The sequence below is a fragment of the Falco naumanni genome, chromosome 3 (assembly GCF_017639655.2).
Source record: "Falco naumanni isolate bFalNau1 chromosome 3, bFalNau1.pat, whole genome shotgun sequence".
NCBI lineage: Eukaryota > Metazoa > Chordata > Aves > Falconiformes > Falconidae > Falco > Falco naumanni.
Window position 1 is genome coordinate 76834222 of NC_054056.1, and position 18001 is coordinate 76852222.

General features: G+C 41.6%; 1 protein-coding gene across 2 annotated transcripts in view; it reads left to right on the forward strand.

The window, feature by feature from the left end:
• The first annotated feature begins 384 nt into the window (after positions 1–384).
• The window catches only part of NKAIN3 (sodium/potassium transporting ATPase interacting 3), a 375006-nt gene continuing 357389 nt past the window's right edge, over positions 385–18001 (forward strand). For both annotated transcript variants that reach the window (XM_040588722.1, XM_040588723.1), the window contains exon 1: positions 385–700. In XM_040588722.1, coding sequence (XP_040444656.1) covers positions 647–700 — 54 coding nt within the window. In that variant the 5' untranslated portion in view covers positions 385–646. The remainder of the gene's footprint in view (positions 701–18001) is intronic.

Consider the following 18001-nt stretch of genomic DNA (forward strand, 5'->3'; position numbering starts at 1 on the left):
GGGCGCTCGCAACAAGCGGCCCGCGCGGGGCTGCCTGCGCCCCCCGCCGCCCGCACAGCCCCCGCGCCTCCCGCCGAGCCCCCCCCAAGCACCGGCTGCCCTCGGAGCCTCCGGAATCCCCGCACACCGCCCGCCCAGGCGCCCTCCGAGCCCCCCCCCCCCGGCGCGGCGCCCCCGGCAGAGCCCGCCGCCGCCTCCTCTCCTCTCCCTGCGCACCCGGCACAGCCCCCCGCCCTCCCTCGCACGCCCACGCGCGGCACCCCTCCACCCCACCCCCAGCCCCCCGCCTCCCCACACGCGTTCCGTCCGCCCACGCCCGCCCCGGTCCGCACACGCCCACCCCCGTCCCCGTCCCCTTCCCCAGAGCCAGACCCGCGCCGCGCCGGGCGGAGCCCCCCGCCCTCGCCGCCGGCTGCCCCCCGGGGCCGCGCTGACCTCCGCGCGCTCCCTCCCGCCGCCGGGGAGGGCCCCCCTCAACAAAGGGGGCGAGCAGCGACAGGCGGGACGCGCGCACAGACACGCGCGGCCGGGCGCTCCGTCCGGATGCGGTGAGCCCCCCGCTTCGCCTCCGGGGCCGCGTCAGCGCGGGCGGCAAGAAGAGGAGAAGCGGCGGCTCTCCGGCGGCGCGGCGCGGCCGGCTGCCACCATGGGCTGCTGCACGGGGCGCTGCACGCTGATCTTCCTCTGCTCGCTGCAGCTGGTGAGTGCCCCGCCGCCCGCCACGGGGCACGCTTCGGCTTCGCGGGGGCGGGCAGGGACGGGCGCTCTCCCCCTCCCAGGGCGCGGCCCCCGGGGGCACGGCGCGGCGCGGAGCCGGCCGCGGAGCTGGCCGCGGAGCTGTCCGCGCCCGGTGCCGAGTGCGGGCGGCCGGCCCCGCTCCCGCCGCCCCGACGGGCCGCCCGCGCCCGCTGCTCGCCCCCGGCCCCCGGCCCGTAAGTTTTGCGGTGCGGCGCGGGGAGGAGGCGGCGCGGGGCGAGAGCGGCCCCGCGGCCGGGGCGGGGGGAGGCGGCGGGCCGGGGCGGGTGCCGCGGCGCCTCAGCCCGGGCGGCTGTCAGCGCTCCCTGCCTGAGGGAGGGGGAGAGACTCCGCCGCCCCGGCGGCGCTTCGAGGCGGTCTCGCTCCCCGCGGGTGCCGACCAGGGGCTTCCCCCGTCCGCTGCAAGCCGGCCCGGGGGGCGGCACGAGGGGGACGCTGCCCCCGCTCGGCCGGCAGCCGGTGCCCGCGGGGCGGGCGGCGACCGGGGTCTGCGGCGCCGGGGCCGGGTCCGGGCCGGGCATTGCTGGGCGCTGCCACCGCGGGCCGCCCGCCGCCCCTGGCAGCGCGGCGGGGTGCGGGAGAAGGGCCGTCGCCGCCGCTTTTCTTTTTCTGTTTTTCTAAACCTTTGTAAGAGCGGCTTGTGCCGGCCCTCTCCTGTGACTTTACTTGGGATTGCTTTCCTCTGATTAAATATTCCTCAGCGTGCAATTGAAGCAACAGAACGGTGCATCTTCTCGTCTTTGTTTACTGAAGTTGGCATATTTGTTTCAGAGAAAGAGTTGTTGAGACAAAACCATCGCCGAACAATAATAATCCTTTCTCTGGCTCATTAGCTGGATGATAAAATAATGCTCTTCCTTTAACAGCAGTCCCTGGTCCCAAGGGTATTTTAAAAGATTTTTCTCTTTTCTAGTGACTCAGAGTCATCATTTTGCCACATGATCTTTTTTAAGATGAGTGCTGTTCCTTCTGTGTGTGTCTGTAAAGAAGAAAAGTGGGATGCATTTGCTGTTGCTTGGGTGTCCCCCCCCCCGTCCCCCCCCCCAATCCTTTGCTAATCTAGTTTTCTGTTACAGCACTTTGAAATCGCTTCTGTTTCAGGGGTAATACACTTAAATGCAAAATGTACAATTACTTCAGCTGAAGGCCCTCGTTAATTTCCAGGGCTTTATGCCAGATTCTCCGCCTGTGTAAACTGGTCTACCTCCATTGTTTCCAGTGCGAGTCTCAACCTTCCTCAGATGTGCTTTAATGTGGTGGAGCTAAGCGTGGTATAAGTACTTCAACAGCACAACCTTGTCAAAAAGCAGGGAAGATGCCTGATTTGTACTTGAGCGTGAGGAAAGCTTTGTTTATACATTTTTGGCCTTTTTTACTCTTGCTTTGCATCAGTTTTGCAGATACTGTCCTATCGGCTGCAGCAGGATCACTCCTGATTTACTTCAGTGTGTGTGGGAGGGGAAATGAACCCTTTTTCTTCAAATATATCTCTCTGCCAGTTATGAAGGTTATAATAACTGTATTTGCTATTGTGTAGAGTTACTTGGAGGGTATAAAAATTGAAGTAAAGTGTGAATAGCCACCATAATCTCCAGAGAAATGCATATAAAGTCTTTCAGGAACAGATTCGTATTTTATAAAAGACCTATCAGATGATACAACAACTTTCAAAAATTACTTTAATACATAGTTTTTTCTGCTGTGCTTACCTGTTTTATGATAATGTTCCACTGTCGTATCCATGTATTTCAGGCACTGATAAATGTCTGTATGGAAAAATGCTTTCATTTTGATTTATTTTCATTTTAAAATAGAAGTCATACTTTGGAAAGTAATCTAGTAGATGTGAACTTAAAGCTCAGGTACTTTCCATGATCTCAGTGACGGTAGTGTTCAGTTTATGTCTGTAGAAGTTGTGGCCGCGGACGGTTTTAGATCTTTTTCTAACATCTCAGGGGTCGTAAGTATAAAGCATGCACAACAAAACTGCATCCCCAGACATTACTGTCATTAAGCGAGATTTATTGTACCTTGCATCCATTTATAGAGGGTTGAAAGAAGTATTACTGACTGCGGACAACATTTAGATTAAATGTTACAAAAACTAAAGCCCTTGAAATACTTATTTGTAGCATTTCAGAAGTACAAATGATTTATGTGACTTGAGGAAATACTTAAGAAGAGACAGATGGGCACGTATTTTAGAAAAGGAAGTTGTTTACCTTAGTCATAATAAAGATTAACCTTTAGATACCACCTGAGAAAGAGGTCTCTTACAAAACACAGCTGGCAATACCTTTCATAGCATACATATACTATGTAGGTTGTCTTTGGTATAAGGTGATGTGAAGTAAAAAAGCCAAATTCCTGGAAACATACTAATACCAAAGAACTGGTTCTTGTTCTGAAGAAGGATGCAGTGTTTAGTGGCCTCAAAGCACAGTTTCTTGCTTCCTTTTATGGCTGCATGTTGCTTTCTATGTTGCTGGGATGAAGAACTGTAAGGTGAAAACAGTTACTGCGTGCCAGTCAATAAATATCTTTTCTTTAATGATAATACGTTAAATCTATTACGTTCAAGATTTGTTTGTAGTTTTCAGTTCTGTTTGTCAGTTGAAGAATTTGACATAAAAATGACAATACCAGTTTTCAGTTATGTTTTGATTCATGAAAGTGTTTATTTCTGACTGACAGCTTTTACACTTCATAATAAACACATTCTAATGTTGAATTCCAGTAATCCCAAGGACAGTCTGTAGTTAGTCCTCTATCGTTTCATGATAGCCTTATTTTTAAATGTGAACCCATATCATTATGTGTAATACAGGATTCTGGGAAAAATCACCGAGAGAGGGGGCTAGGCGGCACCAGCTCAGGAAAAGCTGTTAGGTACAGGGTTTCCTTGAACCTCTACAGGTGGATTCTGCTTCTGAAAACTAAGGGAATTTTGTGAAAGGAGAACTGTGTTGTGTCCGTGTCCCCCCAGCCCCCTACCTGGCCCCATCAAAACCCTGTGATCTTTCACTGTTTTGCGCTTCCTGACTGAAGCATTGTCATATGCCATTCTGAAGTTGACAAGCTAAGAACTCAGAAGTGTATGTATATCTTTTTTGTGCATAAATCTGTCATTAAGATTATTAGGACCTGTGTATACATCAGGAAAGTATATCATGAGGATATATGAATCCTTTGGATTACAGCCATAATTCTTAGTGGTGCCACTAGAAGTCTCAGATGTTGGCCTTGTCTGTACTAGAAAATTAAAGCAGCTGCCAGAGATGGTGCCTGCGCTAGTGTTGCCACCAAGCCATACAGTACTGCAACATGAAAATATTTGCAAAGTAAAACAAGTTCAAAAAATACTAAATTCTGGAAGGGGTAAATTGACAACAAATTGCAGGGAGATTTAGCTGTGTGAATCCAATTGATGTTAATACGTGTCACACAGTGAAAACCTTCATGCTGCTTTGAAAATGCGTTTTTTAGAAACTTCCATTGCAGGGTAATTTTGTTTCAATATTTATAGTAAGTGGAAGTTTTTGGTACCTAGGAATATACAGATATACAAACACAGAGAACTCTAAATAACAGAGATGGTGAATGAGATTTTCAAAGCAGTGAAGGGAAGATTAATGGAAAGTGTATGGCTAAGTCCCCTTCACTGCTTTGACAATCTCATTTCATGTGTTTATCCTTGGACTTCCCTGCACTGTGTTCACTGTATAGATCTTGATTTAGAAGTGTATGTTTTATCCAGTACAGTTAGTGTAAAATAGGCTGTTCCCTGTTTAACCTGTTACTTTCCAAATAATTTGTCAGCCGACTGCACTGGGAAATTTTTCCAGTGGAAACACAGCTTCTGCTTATTATTGTTTTGACTAGCGATTATTTGGGGAGTGCAGTGGTTCATTTTAACAGACTTAATTCATCTCAATATTCAGAAGATTTATGTTTGTGATTGCCATTAACATTAATTATAATGATGTATGTAAATCCTTACACTTGGAGATGAGACTGTATCCATTAGACTGAATGATAACATTTCATCATTTGTTACTGTACATAGTGGAATTTCAGCAGTTATGTGGCAAAGTGATATATGTCACGCATAGATTTTAATCTCATTTTTAAATGCTTTATAAAGCTGGAAACTAACTTATGATTTTGGCTGTCGGTGCTTGTATGTTAGAACTGACAACAGTTATACAGTTAACAGCTCAGGGAGTCAAGGGATTTGACAAATTTGAGAAAGTAAAATCTTTGAACCGGTAAATTGCTGCATCTTTTTATGTTGGTTAAAGCATTACTAACCCATTGATCTGGAGATGAAGCGTCTGTCCACTGATAAAGCAGGAGGAGGTATGAGGGGGTGCCTATTGTATTAGCAGGGGTGGAGGAGGCTTGGGATTGTAGCCCCAAACAATGCAGTGGTTGCAGGATGTTGCCCTTTCTGTTAAGGCAGCTGACATGGGAATGGTGTTTTGCTCCCATAACTCCAATGACATCCCCAAAACATGTAATGGTTGCTGGTGGCTGTGCCTAAGAGGCTGATACGCTTGTGTACTGGTGTGTAATTGAGTTTAACATTAAGATTGGAAGTAATACATTGCTTCCAGTAGAACTACTTGAGTCAAATCTTTGCAATCCAAAAATGTATGAGACTATATAATTTGTAGGATCTCTCTTATGAGGGACAAGAGAGTAACAACTAGCAATAAGTGTTTTTCACTTTGTGTTTTTGGTTTATTTTACAGGATTTTGGGGAGATACCTGTTGGTAAAACACACGTTCCCAGTGCATCAGTACTATAGCGTTTAACCACTCCATGCACCAGCAGTATAGCCTCATTAGTGAAATCCCCTCCTGCCAAAGCTGCATATAATATTTCTTTCAGTTCAGTGATCCAAAGTTGGGAATTCAGAACTTGAGGAAACCTGAACTTTCAGAGCTCTCGGAAATTTCTGAACTGGGTCAATTTCTTAAAGATGCTGTTTAGCTCTTCCTTAGTTTTAGGCTCTGTTCATCACAGCAGGGTGTTTTTCTACGGTTCCTTGCCGCTCTGTGACTGATGATCAACTGTTATAAACACCTAAGTGATAAACACTTATTATTTTTAAAGTGATGAAGTGAAAGTGTTAAGATTTCAGTGATAATAATGGCAATTGATTCTCTGAAATTTGGGAATTACATAGCTATCTTTCCTGTGTATAAGATCAGTAGGTTTTGGAAATAATTATTTTAAGAACATTGGAATATGCTGCTGATCTGCTTCTGTTTCGAGATCTGCTACATTCTGCCAAGAAACAATTCTTGGGACTAGGAAAAAAGGGCTGTGTTTTTTGGAAATCATTGAAATTCAGAAGGATTGTATTCTTGGATTCAAATGGAATTTGGGTAGGACTTACAGAACTTGAACACAATAGGTTTATTTTTGGACATCATATGGGATCAACTGCACTTGCAGTTATTTATGTGGTGTTTAAATCTTGCTGATTTTGTGAAGTTTGGATCTGAAACAAAAACTTGTAAGACGAGGTAATCTTAGGTCATGTTTTCAATCTGTATGTATCTTACATGCAACTTAGACCCTTTTAGTTTTGGGGCTTTTAGTTCTAGTTCTGGTAAGTTGACAAATAAGTGATAAAATCACAATTCTTTAATTTTTCAGGTAAAAGGTTGCATTTTGGCTCCTCTGTGATATCCAATGCTTAGTCTCCACAATCAAATAAGTGCATTTAATTGGCTAGGTGAGCAGAGAGAGGATCAAACCAGTCACACAGATCATTGGCCCTGATACCGCACAAGAAAGGTGAATGGAGGTTTTACACTTCACTTGAATAGGGCTAGAATCAATTCACGCATTCAGTACAAATACTGGTAAGGTGGTCTCTTCTTGGATGTGCTCAGTGAAAAGAGGAGAGGCAGTGGACTAGGATGCAACAAGGGGGAAATTATGATTAAATATTAGGAAAGAAAAATTTACAGTGAAAACAGTCATGCATTGGTTCATGTTTTCCAGAGAAGTTGTGGAAACTTGAATTAATTCAAACCCCAGCTGAACATAGCTGTGAAATACCTGATCTAACAGAATTGTATCTGATGTTGAATTTGGCCCTGCTATGAGTAAAGGTTTTACCAGATGACCTCCAGAGATTCCTTTCAACGTAGGTTATCCCATGATTACATGATCTTTCCAAAGCATAAGGAATAAGGGCTTTCAATTCCTTGTTGGGAGAGTATTTAAAATACACAGTAATTTGAGTTGTTTCAAAATAATTAGTTTCTTAATTTGTTGTGGGCATAATGCTGTGGAAATAGGCTTGATATGGCAACAACAATCCTGGTATTCAGTTTTACCTCTTGGTATCAAACTTTGGTGTTAAATTAAATGCAAAGTACCTGTAATAGCCTTGTCATCTATTATTTCACAAATAATAATTCTGTGATACAGTGTAGTATGTCAGGTCTTTTAACTTATTAGTATTGAAGCAAAATATATTTTATTCATTCAGTCCTATAATTAATTGCTTAGCAGTCATTTTGGGGCAAAGAGCTGTTATTTCTATCTGTACAGGGAAATGAACTGCACATTTTTGGTTCTAGATGAGTAAAGGAGCAGTAATAAGTGACTGTGTTGTTCATGAAACTGATACTATGACACAGAATTTTTCACCTCTAGGTCACATTTTGAAATTCACCGCAAGTTAGATGAAGGCAAATGTCATTATGAAATGTTTATACGAAATGTTAGTGGTCTTGATATAGCATTGATATAAAAATACCATCTCCATATTGGTCCTAATTTCCACTTCTTATGTTATACTCAGAGAGTTGAGGTTGGTGGCCATGGTTCTGTGAAGACTATGCTTTCTTCAGATTATCTTTTCAGGGGTGCTAGCAGGACAGCGTAATGAAATTTGCACTACCTTTGCTCATACTGGACATGGTATCCTTGCTAGGGATGTCAGCATAGGGAGACATTTGTAAGCTTTATGAGTCATTAAGTCAAAATGAAAAATAATGCTGATTGCATTGATTTTGTGTAAATTTCATCTTTTTCACTGGTCAGAAAGAACATTCCTTATTTTTTTATTTAGTGCATTTTGCCTTGAAAATAGAATTCGGGCAATTACAAATTGAAAACGTCTCACTTTGAATCTTAAAGCAGCTCAGATTTGTCTCAGGTGAAAGAGTTTTGTCCTCATCTATCAAGAGCAGTTAATGCATACCTTCCTAAAGGGTATGCCAGCAAGTTTCAGATCACACATTACTACACCTAGTGAGACCTGCAATTCCTTAACAGAGCAGTGCCAGCAGCACTATCAGAAATTTTATTATGTTATGGGCTTCCCCCCCCCGCCCCCGCCATGTGCAACCAGTGAAATCTTTGTAATCTCGCTATGGATCTGTGCGTTTGGTAGGTCTGTAAAAGACAGTAGTAAGCTGGATTTAATCACTGTTCTCTGATCTCAGGAATATACAGAGTACTTAAGACTCTGGTAATAAAAATGTAGTAAAAGATTTTATTTTAGTCTTTTTACTTTTTACTATACTTCCTTATGATCTCTTCAAACACAGTCATACCTTGCATGTAATCTCAGCTCAGATGGACTTTTTAATGCTGTGGTGATGTGGGACTTGTTCTTACGAGTTGCTGAATGCCCTCCAGCTCTCATTAAAGTTGCTGAAAGTCATTCTTTTACGTATAAGGTTTTTATAATGATAGGTTCCATCAAAAGCAGCAGTGAATCCCTTCCACATGGTGAATGCCAGCCTTATGGTAAAAGAAAAGGAAAAAGGAAAGTTTTCTACTTAATAGAACAACCAGTTTCTTCCAGACAGATATCCTTTACAGAAGTTAACATCACAAAGTAGTAAAATTGAGAATTTTCTGAAATTAAAAAGGAAGATAATTGTAAAACAATTATTTATGTTGGGAATGACTCTCTTGAATAATTACAGTTGGTCTTTCCAGAGATATCTCCAAAGGGGGTTGAGTGAAAGTTTTTCTTTATTTCATCATACAGAAGTTTTGTCTGAGAAGAAGTATAAATATATATAAAGAGCATATGTTTGACAATGAACCAAATGGAACTTCCCCAAGGAGACTTTTGACACACTCCAAAGAAACTACAGATAAAGCAAAGCAAGAATAATAATTAGGAAATGAACCATGAGCAGAAAGAGCCTGAAATGCTTTTATAGTGAGGGAGATTATGTGGGAACATGGGATGAAAAGTGTAGAAAGGCACATTTAGATGAGTGTGAAGGAAGTGGGACATGGAAGCCCTTTTCGGCAGACAGATGAAAGTTGGCTCTATGTGTGGGAGGAATTCCTGTCCAAGATTTCACTGAAAACAAGATCTTACAGAAAAAAAAATAAATCTTTTTTTAACATGGCACTGCTGATGAGCCAGTTTCTCGCTATTCTGTTGTAAAGCAACTATGTTAGTGTCAAACCTTTTGAATAAAGAGAGCCAAGGAAGTGAAACCATATGATGATATTTTTTAGGGAGATAGGAATTAATGAAAGTCTTTCTCATCCAACTTTAGTTTTTGCCTTTGGTTGAACCTTGAGTACTCTGTGCTGTTCTGGGAATGCTGCAGCCTCACTGCCTGTCGGCAGTTCCCAGAACATGTGAGCGGAGTGCTCCTGGAGCTTAGGAGTGTGCAGCTGAAGCTCAGCACAACCCACACTGGAAATGAGTAGACACATAAATCCCTGTCAGCCTTATGCATCCATACAAAAGGAAAAAAAACCACAGTTAAATGCAGATTTTTAGATGGATTGAAAAGAGCTCGTAATATGTCTAAATGCATTTTGGAAACAGGATTCTATTAAAATGGATTACATAGAGAAAAATCCTTTCAGAAGTTTAGTCTCCACAATCAAAGAATGAAAAGCTGAAGAATTCTAGAGCTGGAAAGTGTAGTGCATTATAATGGAAGAATAAGATCACAAAAATATATAGTTCTGCTTTGCTTATGAGCTATTTATTTTTTTCCTGCTAAAAGCTTGCTGTATCTTTTCCATTACAGAGTGAGAAGGGTGTTTCATTTCTCTAATACGTATTTTTTTAATGAACTAAGTAGACCTCATCAAGGTAAGTGTGTTTAGATTTTAACTGGAACAGAAACCTTGCTGCTCCTATAGATTGTATGTATAGTTTACATCACAGAAACCTGAAAAGCCTCTCTGCCCTCTAATGCAGATGGAGCTACTCAGAAAACTGAAAAGACGTGGTCTCTTCAAAGAGATCCTCTGACCTACTGAAGATTCTTAAATCGGTCTTAGTTAGTTAGTTGTATATTTGTAAGATGCCTGTTTTAGTGCACCCACTAACATGTGCATTCAGGAAGCCTTAAAAATGCCCAGATTTGGAAGATATTATCACCAGTTCCCACTGTTTCCAGTTAATTCATATATTATGGAAGATTGCAGACTGGTGCTCAGCGTCATCTTTCTTCTGATAAACAATTCCTATTCTCATCTACAGGTAACTGTTGGCTGTAATGCCTAGCCGTGAAATGATACACGATTTCCATTTTCCTGTTCTCTTTCCTCTTTTGAGCCTGCTGATTTGTTCTCAACTCTCCTCCCAACTATTTCAAAACAAGTTCCAAGTTCTGATCTTCGTCTGTTTTATCAAAGTAGGATTCAGACCCTGTCCCCCCCAACCTCAAACCAGTCAAGACTGTTGGAATTTACTTGTGGCTGTAAATGAGCCTAGTGAACATTTTAAGGAGTTTTAAGGTTCTCCCCATCCTGAAAATATCCTTCACTTCTGTGGTTGAGTTCTCCTATTACCCGTGCCTAAAAATACTGCATCATTCTAGAGAACTGGAAGAAATGGCAAATGTGTTTGCAGTTACAAATGACAGAATTCCTTGGTTAAAACAGATGGAGTAATTAATGCTATTTGGCAGTGCACTTTCAAAAACAAGAATGACTCTCCAGTCTTGGAGAAATACATGTGTAGGTCCTTAACTTCTCTTCCAGCATTATTAAGAAAAAGCAAAGGCATGCAGAAATGCATTTATGCTACTGTGGTCCATTTCTCTTCACTTGTAGGAAGATCAAGTATGTTGTATGTATGACAGTAGCTGAAATCCAAACTTCATGCAAATGTCACAAATTAGTTGAAGTATATTAGATACCATGAATGGCTTTATGTTTTATTACTAATGTATAATTTAATCATAGTGGTTTGATGAAAGCCAAAGCTGACAGAGTTGTGCCAGAAGTAACCACAAAGTGCCAAAGATTATTTAAATTACATTAAGTAATTTAATTACTTAAGTAATTAAATAACCCCTTAATTTCTCTAATACGTATTTTTTTCATGAGTTAAGTTGACATCATGAAGATAAGTGTGTTTAGATTTTAATCAGCTGGAATCAGTTGAATGCACTGATGACTCTTCCAAAATGTAGCCTGTGCAGCTGAGATGCAGTGTGCTGCCTTGCACAGCAGTGATGGGAGGTGCCTGAAGCCTTGTCCTTAACTGCAGTGTGGAGCAGCCACACCAGGATGTTGCTGAGTACTGTCACATAGATATGTGTACCTTGTTGCTTGTTCCCATTGTTCTAAACCTGTATCCACTCTGATGTGCTGAAATTTTCTACACAGGCTGTGTTTAAAAGAAGTGTATTGCACGATGTCTGAAGAAAAATACTACCTGTAAACTCTTTTGGTCCCGTTTAACATGCCTGGATTATCTAGAAGGTGTGTGGGAGAAACTGATGTCAAATAGTTTTTGTATCCATGAAGGGTTCCAGGTTTCAGCGTTCAGCCAGTATGTGATACTTACTTCACTGAAAGCTGAAGAACTGTTTCTGCAGAGGCTGGTGGCCAAGAGAGTGTCCAGGTTAATCAGAAGTCTCACTGAACAACAGAGATTCTGGCCTTTTCTTTGTACAGGTAATAATTTAATTATTTGTTATTTAGCTTTTTTATGTATTTGGTTCCTTTGGATGGTCTGACCCTTGAAATTCTTGGCCAGATGAATCTCTTAGCTTTCTGTGGGATTTCTGGGCTGTAGTTAAGATTTCTAGGCTGAACTATAGTCAGTGCACATGCCAGACATGCTGGAGTGCTCCAGTACTGCTGGGGTTTCACTGTGCTTATTAACATAGTGAGAAGATGAAGTAATTAGTGCCTCAAATCCAGTGCTAGGTTTTTAAAGATCATTTGAAGCTGAGGTTGGCTGGACTAGGACATGTATCTGAGATACACCTTGCCCCAAGTGCTGACAAACCAAAACAGGGGATGGAGTTAGAAAAGGAAGCATGCAAATATTTTGCTTTAGGCCCTACAGAAAGTCTCTGGAGTCCTAGTTGAGGCTGTTCTTCTGCTTGGTGCTTCTTCATGTTTCTGCATATGGTTACCATAATTGGCCACAAGTTCCTATAAGCATATTAACATTTCAATAGGCAAGTTTTCTGTATTTGAGTGCGCTCTAATTTAGAGAACAAGTTTCTTTTTAATTCCGTACTTTTTGAGAAGTCGTTTAGAGGTGCTAAAATTCATTGCAAAGACAAAAATCTCTTTCTGTTTGAGGAGGAATGTAGTAACTATGGATTCTCTTTTGGAAAGATTATTTTCAGGTGTTGACAGATTTGAATTGATCCTGACATGATTAGCTCTCCTGCAAAATGAGACTTGCAAATATCTACACCTGCACTGACTGCATGCTTAGTTGGGGATTTCCTCTCACATTGCCACCTATGGACACAAGGTTTTGTAGAAGGCAGGAGTCAGTCTTTTAAGGGTGTTTTGAAGAACAGGAAAATAAAAAAATGTCCCTAAAATGCTGGAACTGACCATCTGCATATGAGGAAAGGACAATTTTGAGTCAGGGAAGAGGTTTTTTTAAATTATTTTCTGGTGATAGATAGAAGCAATGTTTAATTTGCACTAAAAGAACCATGAGTTCATTGTTTTCTTGATATGTTACCTTTGTCAACCCATTTGTTCAGTTTTTGGTAACTGGAATTGGTTAAAAAATTACAACATATTTACTGCAATAGGAAGAAGAATTCCTAAGCTCTTGGGAGGCAAACCTTCATTCTTGCAAGTACCTTTTTCTCTGAATGACAAAAGCACATCTGACAGTGAATGCCAACTATCTAGGCAGAAGAGCAATTTCCAAGGCAACCCATTCACATTCAATTCCCTTCCTCTAAAACCAAAGTAATAAATTATGCTGGTGTTTAAGGGGTAATCTCTGTGGCTTTAAAGAACATAAACTATCAGAGACATACAGTCTTGACTGTGCTAAGTGTTGAGCACCTCCTTTGCTGGAGTGAGTAACCTCATCTCCCACCGAGGACATCAAGAGTTACACATACTCGTGCCCTTCCACTCGCGCATCCCTATCCTGAGGGACTGAGCTGTAAGGAAGGCAGCTCTGCCACTGACTGGCCTCAGTAAGTGCAGGCACTGTTAGAGAGTGCCATTAGATGAAGTCATTGAACCATTAGGAAGCCTGCAAAAATGAGTACCTTCTTTAATCTGAAAAGCATTGTGGTTGAGAATATACCCATTCGACATCCTCGAGGGAAGATTTCTTTCACACATACTGATTCTGTCAGTGTTACCAGCCAGCATTTTACTAGGATGAGACTTAGCTTTGTAACATTGCATGGATCCTACATCATGCTGAGTAGTACTGGTCATCTATTATTAATATGCTCACATTTTTGCTAGACTAAAAGTATCTCATTATCCATTTTCTTATTAAATCTTCCATTACTTTAAGGTGTTTTCAGGTTCTGCTCTGCTCTCATTTTATTAGTTGGGAACAAAGGCTTTTCAAATGTCAGAAGCTAGTATATGCTGATTTCTGGATAAGCAAGAAAATACCTCAGATTTTGCGGCCATTTTTTATATAATGATGTCTTTGAGCCTTATGCACAGTTCTTATAAAGTATTTCCCTTCTTCCTGTTTGAATACATATCTACATGCAATTACATTTTTGCGTTAGAAGTACTGGCTGTATGGCAAAGTGAGACTTTATCCAGTCATCATAACCAGTTATTCTTTGGCACATATATAGAGTTCAAAGAACTCGTAAGTTAGAGAAGTAACTTTGTGTTTGCTTACACAAGTTGATGGAGACAGTCACATGTTTTCTGCTTTGAGACGGCCAGAAGTAAGCCAGTTTGCGTCTGGGAAATGTGGAGTTAGCATGGAGTTAGTAGGCACAGTACAGTGCTGATCCATCCACAAGGCATCTGGACAGAAGCTGGCTTTTATCTGGACAGGCTGGAGTATAGACAAAGCAGTGTCAGACCCACTGAGGGAAAGACATGCACCTTGCTGAGTTTAATACTGTTAGATAGATACTTATTCTCTAAATGTCGTTACCTGAGTTTCTTAGCTACTGACATTGAGGTATTTCATGTTAATTCTGATTGAAGAATTGCTACCAGAGCACCAAAGTATCGAGATGATGTTGCCACTGAACAACCTTTGGATTCCAGTGATTTCCATCTGCTAGATCCACCTATCAGGATGCTTAAACCAACCAAATCAGAGACTGGAAAGTTACTGATCAGCATGCGGAAGAGGGAAAGAAAAAAAATTGTAAAAGAACAAAAAAAGAGTAAGAAAGAAATTTAACTATATCGAAACTGAATGGTCACACCAGATACATTCATTTGAACCCATTTTAAAAGTGCTGTGAGCAAAGAAACCTGAGTTTTTTCAGACTAAGTCAAAACTAAGGCCTGATTCTGTAGTGTAGGCTGGGGTCACAGCCACCCATTGACCAGCTCAGAGATGTAGCTGGTGTACATGCAACACAGGTCCCTTTTTGGACTGCATGCTTCATTCCATTCTCATGGGGGAGGGTAACGGGGCCTTTGTGTGTGGGTCTGGGGTATTATCAGAGTATTCGCCTAAACATGGGAGTTAGGTCAGTGACCTGTCAACCAGCCTCATTGAGATTTTTGCATTGATCAGAGTAATATCAATATTAGTTACTTACCCCATTGCCATAAACAGAGAAGAGTTAGCAGAATGTGAGGACACACATTCTTTGACATGTGCAGGATGTGGGGCAGCTGTTGCAAAGAGGTACACTGGGAGAGCTGGCTGGGTCCACCCGTTACTGCTTTGTTGGATTTCATTTTATTGCTTTGGTGAGAACCTGATTTATCATAGAATCATAATCACAGGTTGGAAAAGACCTTTAAGATCATGAAGTCCAACCGTTAATGCAGGACTGCCAAGTCCATCACTAAATCATGTCACTAAGCACTGCATCCCCACGTTTTTTTTTAACACTTTCAGGGATGGTGATTCCACTACCTTCCTGGGCAGCCTGTTCCAATGCTTGACCACCCTTTTATTGAAAAAAATTTTCCTCCTTCCTGCCCTTGTAGATGGGCGTCACATTTGTTCATCTGAGTCAGGTTTCTCACTTGTATTGGTTATTCTTGGCAAGCAGAATGGAATTGGCCATCTTAATCCATAATGCTGTTGTAATGTGGTTTTAGGATTAGGGAAACAGTAGGAATGAAGAGGAGTTCCATGACAGAGGAGAAGCACACCAGCAGAATATCAGGACTGCTGCATTAATGCCCTGCTGTTGATGGCTGGGTTTATCTGGAGTGGTTTTGCCTTTGTACCACTGTGGCAGAAGCTCAGCAGAGAGGCAGATTCTTGGAACCTGGTAGGGAATTGCATCATGCTTTGTAGAGTTCCCCTGCAAATCTCTTGCTATTTTGATTTGTGGAGTTCTGTTTTCTAAAACGCTATACGGGAGCTGTTAGAGGAATAAACCTTCCCCTTATTATTTAGTTGATGTAGGCCTAATTTTAAGTGCACCACTTTTGCTCTGTTAATTTCTAGATTCATTCTTACCTTGAGTCATAAGCCTAACACAGACATTGAATGTTACCAATAGCCCTTCCTGCTTTGGTGATCTATTTTTTTCCTGTTTTCTTAGCAAACTATTTTTAAACTTTTGGGAACTGTGAACTGTTCCCCACAGCTATGCTCCAAACTGGATTTGTAGCCTTTTACTGCCATTGCTGCTAGTAGACCTTGCTTGAGGCCATAGGGAAGTTGGGACAAAGCCAGGGAAAGAACCCAGACTCATGTGTCCCAGGCTGTGTCTTAAGAAGCACAAGATCACCATTTGTCTTTTATAAGGCTTTCTTGCTGGTGCTTTCAATTTTTCAGAAAAGTTGGCCTTGAGATTGGAGCATTCATGCTTTTTCATAGCGCAAAGATAGTTTTCCTTGGGAAAGTTTGGTCGTGTCACGCTTGTCTGTTTATGAGCAACAAGGTGTGTGGTGATGATGCAACTGAGATCATTATCACTTGCTTTTTCTATTACTTGATCATTCAAAACTCAATTTTTCTGGTTCTCTAGCCTTTATAAATCCATTAACATCAATGGAGTGATGGTAATTTATACTTGCTGAATATCAGTTTTAAGAGATGACAACTGAATACTTGACAGTAAGTGTCCTTCACATATTTGAAAAAATTGCTTTGACAATGAATGTATATTTTTAGATATTTCTTACCTCCACGTTTATTGAAATGCTCAGTAGAGTCTGAGATTATAGTGGTGTCACTGGTTTGAAACATACATTTTAGTAGTTTCTCATGTCAGTATCTTAATTAGGGAGTTTGTCTCTGTCCACTCTGCCTCCTTCATCCTTGTCCTATTTTGGAAACTGTAAAGATCCTTAATCAGCAGGACCCTCATGTTTTTTAGCAGAAGACTGTTGTTACAGGGAAGACTGAGAATAGTTTTTTTTACCTTCTGACCTTTCCAGAACATGTTTTTATGTCTCCTTTGAAGGAGCATGGAGGGATGATGGTAACAAAGTAGAAGATAGGCCAGCAGAAATACAGTTATGTTCAGGAAATAGTTTCCTTTGCTAATACTGAAAGAAAAAAAAAACCCTTTCAAAAAATAAGGACGTAATGGAAAACCTATTGGAAATCAGTGGAACAGAACTCACTGATCTCAGGTTTTGGAGACAGCTTTGCACATAGTTTTCCGCAATGCTTTTTGCGTTTTCCTTTTGTGTTTTATTTTTTCAGACACTTACATGCACTTTATGCGAGAGGCAAAATCTAGGCTTCCCTTGCCGTGATTTATTGAAAATCTCAACCGTAACATTGCATTAATGGAATCCTTTGGATTTAGCACTCTTACTTGGCAGGGTAGAAACTTACCTGTGTCTGGAATTGTTGCCTAAAGACTTTCCAGAGGTGTCAGAAGTACATTAATTACGCTTTCTTCACCTTTCAGGAGAAAGCTGTAAGGCAAACCTGCAGCTCAGGGCTGGAACCAATACATGCCACAGCATCATGCTGAAATAGTGGTAGAAAGTAAGAAGCCATAATAAATAGTTGCTTTTCTAAAAATGTAAGACATTTTTGAAACACACATAATTTCATTTCTTATCTCAAGGAGTGGTAAGAACTGGGGCAGTGGGAATATCAACAAGAAAGGCAAAACCTTGTTTTAACAATCTTTTCAGACACAGGTGCACTTTTCCATTTATGCAGGTGAAGAAAGCTTTGGCTTGGTTGTCCTTCTTTTGAAAAATAAGAGAAATATTCTCACTAAATTCAATGGGAAAAGGATTATGATTCCGGTTTGAATGGTGCACATTTTCCCCTGTCCTGTGTTCTGAATTCAATTTTTGCTTGCGAAGTATAGATATTATATAGGTTAAACACTGCTTCATCTTTACTTTTTCATGAAAACAATAAATTTCTTAGGGACTAGGGGTTCTGTTACAGGGCTGTTTGATCAACAATGTATTGTTTGTACAGTTGATTCTGTCTTGAGGCAGATGATCTCTTGTGACTGCTTCTGACCCTAATTTCGGAAACAACTGAAAGGAAATGTGCACAAGGTGAAGAAAAACTTGTGAGGACTTGCAACATAAATAATATAGACCCTGGAACATGCAGATACTGTAGTGATACATATTGGTTAGGTTTTGCCTAAATTGCAGTCTGCAGTCTTAGCAATAGAATTATAGAATATCTCAAGTTGGAAGTGGCCCATAAGGATCATCAAGTCCAACTCCTTGCTCCTCACAGGACTAACTAAAACTAAACCATATGACTAAGAGTGTCATCCAGATGCTCCTTTAACTGGCATAGCTTCATTACAAGAGCCTTTTGGTGTAGATGTGATACATGCCAACAGGATTTTCTTTTTTCCTACAGGCTGTTATACCACCTTTTCAAATGTATAAGCTTAG